This window comes from Malaclemys terrapin, chromosome 12, assembly GCF_027887155.1.
Source record: "Malaclemys terrapin pileata isolate rMalTer1 chromosome 12, rMalTer1.hap1, whole genome shotgun sequence".
Taxonomy (NCBI): domain Eukaryota; kingdom Metazoa; phylum Chordata; order Testudines; family Emydidae; genus Malaclemys; species Malaclemys terrapin.
Window position 1 is genome coordinate 39,960,003 of NC_071516.1, and position 11,912 is coordinate 39,971,914.

Sequence of the window (11,912 nt, forward strand, 5' to 3'; positions counted from 1 at the left end):
TTGGGCCCCACACTACAAGAAGGATGTGGGAAAATTGGAAAGAGTCCAGCGGAGGGCAACAAAAATTATTATGGGGCTGAAGCACATGACTTATGAGGAGAGGCTGAGGGAACTGGGATTGTTTAGTCTGCAGAAGAGAAGAATGAGGGGGGATTTGATTTGATAGCTGCTTTCAACTACCTGAAAGGGGGTTCCAAAGAGGATGGATCTAGACTCTTCTCAGTGGTACCAGATGACAGGACAAGGAGGAATGGTCTCAAGTTGCAGTGGGGGAGGTTTAGGTTGGATATTAGAAAAAAAACTTTTTCACTAGGAGGGTGGTGAAGCACTGGAATGGGTTACCCAGGGATGTGGTGGAATCTCCTTCCTTTGAAGTTTTTCAGGTCAGGCTTGACAAAGCCCTGGCTGGGATTATTTAGTTGGGGATTGACCCTGCTTTGAGCAGGGGGTTGGACAAGATGACCTCCTGAGGTCCCTTCCAACCCTGATATTCTATGATTCTATGATTCTATGGTTACCTACTCCAGGTTTCTTCCATTGTATCCAATAACACATATCCTGACTGCTTGTACTCCATCAATATATAATGATTTTCTGTTTCTAGATACATATTATGGAGAAACCAGAAGGGAGAAATCAAATGCTCATCATGTAATTCATCCTCTTAGGATCTGGGAATGTCCCTGAACTGCAGCCCCTTCCCTTCCTCGTGTTTCTAGTGATCTACATTTTGATTATTTCAGGGAACATCCTCATTATTGCGCTAGTTGCAACTGATCAGCACCTTCACATCCCCAGGTACTTCTTACTGGGGAACTTGTCCTGCTTGGAGGCCTGTTACACTTCAACCATCCTGCCAAGGCTGCTGACCAGTCTACTGACTGTGGACAGAACCATTTCTGTTAAGGGTTGCACTGTACAATTATATTTCTTCGGTATCCTGTGAACTACAGAACCTCTGCTGCTCATGGCAATGTCTTATGATCGGTATTTAGCGATATGCAATCCACTCCATTATGCTACTCTGATGAATATCAGGGTTTGTTTCCAGCTAGTGGCAGGGCCCTGGATAAGTAGCTTTCTGGGATGAACTATAGTAAATATTTTCTTGTTCCAATCAACATTCTGTGATTTCAAGGAAATTGACCATTTCTATTGTGATTTTTCACCTATGATAAAGCTGTCTTCTGGCCACACTCAGACTCTGCAACTGGTGACATTTACTATTGCTGCCATAGGGACATTTGTGCCCTTTCTATTGACTCTGACATCCTGAATTTGTATCATTGCCACTATCCTGAGAACCCCGTCCACCACGGGGAGGCAAAAGGCCTTTTTCCACCTGCTTCTCTCACCTCATTGTGTTTACAATTTTTTATGGGACCCTGGTTACTGTCTATGTGTTTCCTACAGCTAACACTCCTAAGGTCCTACACAAAATATTATCTCTCTTCTGCACAGTCCTGACTCTCATGATCAATCCTGTCATCTACAGCCTGAGAAAAAAGGTCAATTAGTCCCTGTCATAAATATAAAGGGAAGGGTAACAACTTTTATGTATGCAGTAATATAAAATCCCTCTTGGACAGAGGTACAGAATCGCTTACTTGTAAGGGGTTAATAAGTTCAGTTAACCTAGTTGGCACCTGACCAGAAGGACCAATGGGGAAAGAAGATAGTTTCAAATCTGAGCGGGGGAAGGTTTTGTTTGTCCTTTCTTTTTGTGGGCCCTCTCAACAGAGAGAGGGACCGGGGCAGTAAAAATCATCTCCTAAAAAGATCCTGATATGATACATATAAAATTACAGAAATTGTAAGTAATAGCAAAGAAATGTGTTAGATTATCTTTTGTTTCAGCTTGTGAATTTTCCCTATGCTAAGAGGGAGGTTTATCCCTGTTTTTTGTAACTTTGAAGTTGAGCATAGAGGTGAATCCTCTGTGTTTGAAATCTTTTTACTACCCTGTAACATTACCTTCCATCCTGATTTTACAGAGGTACTTCTTTTTTCTTTATAATAAAGTTCTTCTTTAGGAACCTGATTGATTTTAGTGTCCTAAGATAAAGGGTCTTATCTGTACTTTTATTAAAGGCAATTAGTTAGCATTTTATTCTCAAGCCTCCCCAGGAAAGGGGGTGAAAGAACTTGGGGGATATTTTGGGGAATCGGGAACTCCAAGTGATCCTTTTCTTGAATCTTTGTCTAACTCACTTGATGGTGGCTTCGATACCATCCATGGACAAGGAAGAATTTGTGCCTTGGGGAAGTTTTTAACCTAAGCTGATAGAAATAAGCTTAGGGGGTCTTTCATGTGGGTCCCCATATCTGTGCCCCAGAGTTCGGAGTGGGGAGGGAATCCTGACATTCCATGAGAAAAGCAATTCTTAAGCTGGTCGCTTTCAGATACAGGTATAGAAGCATAAAGGATGCTGAAAGAAAGAAAGAAAGAAAGAAAGAAAGAAAGAAAGAAAGAAAGAAAGAAAGAAAGAAAGAAAGAAAGAAAGAAGCTTGGCTTAAAGCAGCTTAGCATATAGTAAAATAGAGATGAACTGATATAGTTTCTTAGACATTACCCATTTGAGTCCTTGAGAACAGGATTACCCCCTCATTGACCTTACTTAAACTTTCTTTCTTTCTTTCTTTCTTTCTTTCTTTCTTTCTTTCTTTCTTTCTTTCTGTTACACTGATACTTTTTCAGCATTAATCTTTCATACATTTAATGCACATTTCTTTACACAAAAACTAATACTGTAAGAGACATTCTTTATGAAAAATGTTTTTTTTTCCAGACACACATTTCAGTAAAGCACTCTGCTTCATGCATCCATACATTTATCCGTACATGAAGACTAGTGCCCAAAGTCTGCAAGAAGCTTAACAACTTTTGAGTGGTTCTTGGTCTCTTCCACTCCCACTGAAGCAAATGACATTCATTCTCCTCTGATTAGGATCCTCTGTTGTCAATTATGCATCTGAAAGTAGGTGGAAAATGTTGCCGACACGGTGAGTGGAGAACTTTGATTGGGCAGTATTCTATGCAGATCTATAGTTGGGTATACAAAAAAATGAAAGTCTGTCATGTGTAGGGAGACTCAGTGTCCTGTCATGTGAAATTTCCTGCCTGCTCATACATCTTTGCAGTGCCGATTTCCCTCCCCGACCCAAATAAAAAGAAAGAATGAATTAAAATGAACAGGAAATGAGCAGCCAAAAGCAGTAGGCAACTTTCAAAACTCAGCCTAGTTAGTGTCACATGGGCCTCCTTCACCCCAGAGAGAAATGTGCTATTCATATAAAAATATTTACCACCAAAGTTTGACAAAAAATGAATTAAAGAATAAAATCTCAATGAGTCACCCTGTTATTTTTGTTCTTCTTGAAAATTTTTGGGCCCTGTTTTTTGCAAAAAAAAAAAAAAAATCATTCCCCTGCTCTCCTTTTAACTGGTTAGCATCCATTGCTCCCCTGGCCCACACCCCACTCTCCTGCTGTCCCCTGATGCAGGGCAGTCTCCCACATTGGTAGCAAGTGCACTAGCCTATAGAATACTCTCTGCACAAGCTCTCTCTCACTCTCTGTCCTGTTAAAGTGGTTCCATTTGGTATAAATAATAAAATAGTCCTTGAAACAGGGAGTTGAACTTTGATCTCCCACAGCCAAAGTGTGCTTCTTAACTACTAGACTACAGAGTCATCCTTGGACTTGTTTTCTGGCCCAATGACTATTCATTCACATCATGAATGTCATTGGGCTAGGAAAAGCAATGAATGACTATGAATGACTTCATAACCTGGTAGTAAGGCTTTTATTTTCCAGAACTGCCAGAGAAATGAAAAATCAGTGGTTCACTGAGCTCTAATTGTCATCTTCTGCCGCAATACAGCAGGCAGGACAGAAATACATGCTGAATGGGTATTCCAGCAAGGGTTGGGTGTCTTGTTGTTAAGACATAGGTGTGAGAGTCATGACACTTCTTTTCCTAGATCAGCTACATACTGCCTATAGGCCAGAAACTTTGTCACAAACTATTTCATCTTTATCGAGAGTGTGGTGTGTTGAAAGCTGTGTTAAAATTACAAGTTATCGCTCTGAGTGTAAGAGGTTTCTTTTCTGGTACCACTTGCAGACGGGGACCTTTGTATGGAAATATATGCTTTGGTTATTATGAGTTATTCTGCAGCCCGCCACCATAGAGTTATGCCAATCTGTTGTGGGGAGAAGCCTGCCTTGTCCCTCAATTTTTGTGTCCTTTTATCTGTATAGGGTCTGAATTCTAAGAAATAAAGTAATGTTACATTGCAACCTTCAAGCAAAACTGTTTTATCTAACTGTGAACATAACACAGATATGGTTGGAAAAAGAGCTGGGGAAATGGGATTTTTTTTCTCTTTTTTTTTTTATTATTTAATTTCATTTGGTTGATATTTTTCAACACTGTCATTGCCACAGACACTGGAGGAGAGGTTTTAGAGGCACAAACAGGAGTTGGGCATCAGGAAACCAATGGGAGATAGGTGCATAGGTGGATGAAAACTTTGCCGAGTATGGAGAGGTGTTGGATCTTGTCCATGAGCACCGAGGAAACGAGTGATATGAATGGGAATAGTATACAAGTCTCCTGAGTCCTGGTCACTGCCTCTCATGAAATAAACAGCAATGTATCAAAGGAAATGATGTCAGCTCGGGCTGTCAAATCCTTTCAGTCCCTTTGAAAATCCCACCAAATCTTGGATGAGGGCAGTATCTGTGGGGGTAATTTTTAAAAGCACCTAATTTTCCCCTAGCTGAAAAAGGTGGATAAAACTTGCTTCTCTTCTTCTGTCAGGTGCTTTTCATACAATGAATGGCAATTGCACTAGGGGAGATAAACCGGAGATTTCAAAACCACCAAGAGGATTTGGATGTCCACAACCAGCTCAGTGGAAGTAAAATGAAAATATAGTGCCCATCTTTAAAAAAGGGAAGAAGGAGAATCCGGGAATCTACAGACCAGTCAGCCTTACCTCAGTCCCCGGAAAAATCATGGAGCAGGTTCTCAAGGAATCCATTTTGAAGCACTTGGAGGAGAGGAAGGTGATCAGGAACAGTCAACATGGATTCACCAAGGGCAAGTCATGCCTGACCAACCTGATTGCCTTCTATGATGAGATAACTGGCTCTGTGGATAGGGGGAAAGTGCTGGATGTGATATACCTTGACTTTAGTAAACCTTTTGATACTGAATTTGCAAACACCATTAATCTGGGCTTGAATAGGGACTGGGAGTGGCTGGCTCATTATAGAAGCAGCTTTTCCTCTCCTGGAATTGACACCTCCTCATCTATTACTGGGAGTGGACTACATCCACCCTGATTGAATTGGCACTGTCAACACTGGTTCTCCACTTGTGAAGTAACTCCCTGCTCTCCATGTGTCAGTATATAATGCCTGCATCTGTAACTTTCACTCTATGCATCCAAAGAAGTGAGGTTTTTACTCACGAAAGCTTATGCCCAAATAAATCTGTTAGTCTTTAAGGTGCCACCAGACTCCTTGCTGTTTTTGTAAATCAACATTATGTTTGCTATCCCACCACCACTGGAATCCTGGGATCAGTGCAGGCTGCCACATGGGCTAGGTGGGGTCTTTGGACCATTGTTTGAGGACATGTTCAGGGATGGACACTGGAGAGGAAGTATATCAAGGCCAGGAAACAGAGTAACAGCCCAGTAAGATCCACCCGCCTTCTTTTTTATTGTAATTGTCAACATTCAAGGCAACTGCACCTGTATTTCCCCTTCATGGTCCCTCAAAGGCACCCACTGTAGGCTCCTGCCTCCTCAGCCATCACCTCTCTTGGGCACAGACTCATGTTGCTCTCCCTCCTGTCTGAGGTCTTTCCTAGCTGCTCAAGTTCCCTGACTACACTGTGATAACCCAGCAAGCCCAGTTGCCTAAAAGGCCAGCACCTGCACTTTGCTTTCTCTCTGAAGGCTATTACAGTAGTACTTCAGAGTTACAAACACCTAAGGAATGGAGGCTATTCATAACTGTGAAATGTTCGTAACTCTGAACAAAACGTTATGGTTGTTCTTTCAAAGGTTTACAACTGAACATTGACTTAATACAGTTTTGAAACTTTACTATGCAGAAGAAAAATGCTGCTTTCCCTTTATTTTTTAGTAGCTCATGTTTAACACAGTATGGTTCTGTATTTGCTTTTTTTTTTTATTGGTCTCTGCTGCTGCCTGATTGTGTACTTCTGGTTCCAAATGAGGTGTGTCAGTTCGTAACAATGGTGTTCGTAACTCTGAGGTTCTACTGTAATAACCTAATTACCAGAATTCATAAATTACAACATAGCTCTTTCTAAGCAAATACATTTATTCTTAAGGGAAAAGCCTTAAAGAGAGAACATACTTAAAGTAATAAAAGAACCTACTCACATGCTAAAATGCTTAACAATAGATCACCCCGGCCCCACCAACTCCAACCTTGGGCTCTGGTAGGTGTCAGTCCTTCAGGACACACAACTGGGTTTTCCCCATGATTACCAGTCCATCAATGTCTCATATTCAGAACCAGAACAAGCATGGGTTTTATACAGCACGGGTTTTTGATGTCCAGTCTCTGGGACCAGGTAATCATCAGACAAAGGTTTCAAAAGGCAGGTTTTTTGCATAGCCAATAGTTATGGGGAATTTGTATTAACCACTTCACTGGCCTCAATTTCACAGACTGCTCTGAAACTCCATACACACACAAAAATATAAGTCCCAGGTGAACCTTTTTGGCAAAACATTTTTGGATGAAAAATGGTGTTTCGAACAAAACATATTTTTTTCATCCAAGTTTTCATTATTTCCAGTTTTCCAACAACAACCAAAACCAACAAACAAAAATCAAAAGTCAAATTAATATTGAAATTTTTTTTTGGTTTCCTATAAAAATTGGTTTTCAAAAAAGAAATTCAGTTTTTGGTTTTGGGAAAGCTGACACATACTTGTTTTCTATTGAAAAACAACAACAAAAATAATTAGTAACATTCAGAAAAATATAAAATTATTACATGAACTATTACTTGACTGTTCTTACCCACTCCAATTGTAAACCTAGTTAAGAAACATCACCTACAGCCGATATCCTCACTAGGGCTGGTCAGGATTTTTTGATATATGAAAAATTCTCTTGAAATTATAAAACTTTTTTAAAATTAAAAATTAAAACAGTTAAAATTTCAGAAAAAAAAATACATTTTTTAACCAGGTTTCATCCTTACTTTCACCCACTAGCTAAATATGACCCGATACAGACCATCCTGATTGCATCTTTGACTCAGTAAATCAGCTCAGCTTACCTCAATTTCATTTTAACCTCATAACATTCAATCTAATTTGCTACATTCTTGTGAAAGCCAAACATTTCCTGACAGCTTTTCTCAGGGCCTCCTTCACCTCTTTGTTTCTTAGGCTGTAGATGAGGGGGTTGACCAATGGAGTCAGAACTGTGTACAAGACAGAGAACACTTTGTTCAGATCTCGCAATGTGTCAGTTTTTGGCAGCATGTAGACAATCATTATGGCCCCATAGAAAATTGTAACTACAATCAGGTGAGAGGAGCAGATGGAAAATGCCTTTTGCTTCCCGGTGGTAGAAGGGATTCTCAGGATGGTAGATATAATATAAACATAGGTTGCCAGGGTTAATAGAAATGGGGGCAGGGTAGTTATAAATGTCAGCATGAAAGTGACAAGTTCCATCATGTGGGTGTCACTGCAGGATAGCTTTATTATTGGGGTGAAATCACAAAAGAAATGGTCAATTACACTGGGACCACAAAATGTTAATTGTGATATTAAAAATATGATGATGATGCTAACTAAGAATCCAGTCATCCAAGATCCAGCTGCTAGTTGGCTACAAATTGCATTATTCATGATGGCTGCATAATTGAGTGGTTTACATATGGCTAAGTAACGATCATAAGACATTGCAGATAAGAGGTAACACTCAACAGTCACTAGGAAACCAAAGAAATAAAACTGTGCAATACAACCACTGACAGAAATGGTTCTGTCCCCGGTCAGGAAACTGGCCAGCATCCTGGGCAGGATGGTGGAGGTGTAGCAGGTCTCCAAGCAGGACAAGTTCCCCAGGAAGAAGTACATGGGGGTGTGAAGGTGCTGATCAGCCACAACTAGCGCCACAATGAGGATGTTCCCAGTGACAGTCACAATATAGATCACTAGAAACAGCAGAAAGAGAAGGATCTGGAGGTCAACAAGATCCCCGAATCCCAAGAGGATGAACTCTATGACAGATGTTTGATTTCCCTGCTCTGTGTCTGCCATGGATTGTGTCTAGGGCAAAAACAAAAACGAATATATTACATCATTACAATCTGAAGGAGATTAACTCTATTGCTGTATCATCAATTAATTCAATAAATATTCTAAACCTGCTTCACCCAATTTTTTATTGTGTCATTGACTTAGTTGAGGAGACAGATTAAGTTCTCTAATTGGAGAATTGTTCTGAATTCAATAAGAGGAAATTCAATAAATATACATGCAAAGTACTACATTTAGAAGGAAAAAAATGCAGAACTACAAAATGAGGAATAAATGGCTAGTTGCCAGTAGTACTCCTGAAATGGACCTGGGGATTATAATGGATCACAAATTGACTATGAGTCAACAATGTGAAAAAGGCACAAAAAAAGGCTAGTATCATTTTGGTTTGTATTAACAGGAGTCTTGTACCTATGACACAGGAAGTAATTGTCCTGCTCTACTCAGCACTGGCGATGCCTCAGCTGGAGCATTGTCTCCAGTACTGAGCACCACACTTTAGGAAAGATGCAGACAAATTGGAGAGAATCCAGAAGAGAGCAAAAAATGATAAAAGGTTTAGAAAGCCTGACCTAGGAGGAAAGGTTAAAATAACTGGGCATGCTTAGTCTTGAGAAAAGCAGACTGAGAGGGATCTGATAACAGTGTTCAACTATGGGGAAGGGCTGTTATAAAGTAAAGTAAAAAAATTGTTCTGCATGCCCACTGAACGTAAAACATGAAGCAATGGACTTAATCTGCAGCAAGGAGATTTAGGTTAGATATCAGAAAACTTTCTAACTCAAAGAGTAGTTTAGCCCTGGAACAGGATTCCAAGAGAGGCTGTGGAATCCCTACCATTGGAGTTTTTTAAAAACAGGTTGGGCAAACGCCTGTCAGGAATAATCTAGGGGTCTGGATTTGATGTCTCTTTTAGCCCTACATTTCTATGATTCTGTGAATAACAGTATTTGAATCAGGGTTGGAATTTCAAAGTCAGTGGAATTTGGACACTAAACACCTTTAGGCACTTTTGAAAGTCTCACCCCTGGTGAGCTAAGACTACCACATCTCTTAACCACCAGGGTTGTCTCATTGTTTCTTTGTGCTTCCCTCTCAGTGTTGACTTGCAGCCTATCAGTCTTACAATAAAGCCCCAATCCTGCAAACACTTACGCACAGGATTAAATTTACTACTGTGAACAATCCCATTGATTTTGCTCTCTAGAGCAAGGAGCATCTTTTTGTTCTACCTCTCTACAGTGCCTAGCACAGTAGGGTCCTGGTCCATGCCCAGGGAGCTACTGTAAGACAAAGACACTAATATTATTAATAATAATAATTATTATTATTATTGTTATTGTTATTATTGTTATTATAGGTGATTTTTGAAAATAATAATAATAATAGGTGCTTTGGAAATTTGTACCCCAACACTGATCAAAGGACAAACACAGGGACTCAAGTCTTTTCAGATACAAGGGTGCAGAATATAAATTCATAGAAAATAGATTGAAAACCAAGAGGGTACAGGAACAAAGAAGTCACTGCATGAGAGAGAAGGAGAAACTGAGGGCTCATCTACACACAACATTTGTACCACACTGGTATTGTTAAAACTGTACAACCCACCCAGTGCAGATGCTATGATATCCGTATGAAGGTGCTAAGTTATTACCAATCAGGGGAAATAAGCTATATCAGTATTAGACACCTTTATATCCATATATCAGTGTCCACACTAGGAATTGTAGTGTTAATGCTATTTAAGTAGAAAATTACACCCCTAACAGAAATACAGAAATAGATGCAAAAAGTCTGGGTAGTCCAGGTCTTACTTTTTTTTTAAAACCCTGATTTTACGAGAATGAAAACACATGTGTTTGAGGGGGAAAATGACAGTCTTGTGGCTAATGGAAATAATGGAGAGCCAATAAAGATGAGGTGTGCTCTTTGTTCTTTCCTTACATGTGTCTTTCTGTATAGCCTCTAACATTGCCCTTTCATCTACCCAGTGTCACAGTATAAGTAAAGCAAACACATTCTGTGTAGCAGGACAGAGTAGGTATGTTTACTTCTCTAAATCAAAGTATTTCATTTAAACTGGAAAGAGTGAACAAAGTTGCTTTACCTCTGAGACAGTGGCCAACTGGAATCTTTCAGGTAACTTCTTCTTTCAGAATCTCAGGAGCCAGGTTCTGTCTTTCTTTCCCTTCTACTTTGTAAACTCCAATGGACTCACCAAAGAGACCTGCAGAGTTCCGACTGAACAACCCACCTCTGCCATCCATCTTGGCTCACTTTTATTCTATGTTTTCAATTAAATTAACATGTCATTCTCCTCCTCCTTCCCACGAGAAGGTTCAAATGTCCCTCGGCATTTCTGCTGATGGGACTACGAAATTACCCGAAAAATGAAAGGTAATAATATGTTTATAATTTAGTTTAGACATAAAAAAGTAACGAGTCAAACTTCCAACCTCAATGGGTATGCAATGAAATAAGGGGAAATTTAACCTCAAAGGTTCTGACTAGGGGTATCAATTAATCACAGTTAACTCATCTAATTAACTCAAAAAATTAAACACAATAAAAAACATTTACTGTGATTAATCACAGTTTTAATGGCACTGTTAAACAATAATAGAACACCAATTATAAATATTTTTGGATGTTTTTCTACATTTTCAAATATACTGATTTCAATTACAACACAAAATACAAAAGTTACATTGTTTTGTTTTTGAGTGCAATTATATAACAAAAAAATCTACATTTGTAAGTTGCACTTTCACAGTAAAGAGATGGCACTGCCACACTTGTAAGAGGTGAACTGAAAAATAATATTTCTTTTGTTTATCTTTTTTATTGTTCAAATATTTGTAATGAAAAATAATAAAATAAAGTGAGCACTGTACATATTGTATTCTGTGTTGTAATTGAAATCAATATATTTGAAAATGTAGAAAAACATAAAAATATTTATAATACATTTCAGTTGGTGTTGTAATACTGTTTAACAGTGCAATTAAAACTGTGATTAATTGCAATTCATTTTTTTTCATCTTGTGACTAATCGTGCATAAATTTTTAATCATTTAACAGCCCTAGTTCTGACTTAAACTAATAACTTTAGAGGGGAGAAGAAAAGTCCTAGACTCACCCATTTTACCAGGCAATATTGGTATAATTATAGAAAAGGAAGATTATTAATTTGGTCCAAAGACCAATTAAGTCAATGAGTTTCTACCAATTGATTTCAACACAGGGCTGGCAAAAAATAGGCTGCTGAAATTTCCTTTGGACAGAAAAATTGGGGGGTTGATTAAACAAATATTATAATGGAAAGTCTCTGCTATCCAGTAAGGAAGTGGTTTTGAAACACAAGTAGGGTAAAACAGGAGCAGCCACAAGGGAAATGGGGGACAAACAGAGCCCCAAATGGGACTCATGGTCATTGTGTGTTGAAGGTAGAAATGGGAGGGGCACAAAAGACCCTGGCATGGGGGCAGAGTGGAGGGCCATGGAATAGTTGAGGGGGGAGGGGGATGAAGGGGCATACAGAACCCCTGGCACCATGAGGGAAATGAGGGACAATAGAAT

The 11,912-nt window shown here is 39.3% G+C and overlaps 1 protein-coding gene and 1 pseudogene across 1 annotated transcript; one reads left to right on the plus strand and one right to left on the minus strand.

Moving 5' to 3' along the window:
* The first annotated feature begins 613 nt into the window (after positions 1-613).
* On the plus strand, positions 614-4,284 carry LOC128846013 (olfactory receptor 6C4-like; annotated as a pseudogene).
* Positions 4,285-7,376: 3,092 nt separating this feature from the next.
* Positions 7,377-8,330, minus strand: LOC128846882 (olfactory receptor 6N1-like). Its single transcript, XM_054046138.1, has one exon. The coding sequence runs from the start codon at positions 8,328-8,330 to the stop codon at positions 7,377-7,379; it is 954 nt and encodes a 317-aa protein (XP_053902113.1).
* Positions 8,331-11,912: the final 3,582 nt, after the last annotated feature.

Coding starts and splice junctions, on each gene's coding strand:
- LOC128846882 (XM_054046138.1), bottom strand. CDS start 8,330: ATGGCAGACACAGAGCAGGGAAATCAAACATCTGTCATAGAGTTCATC.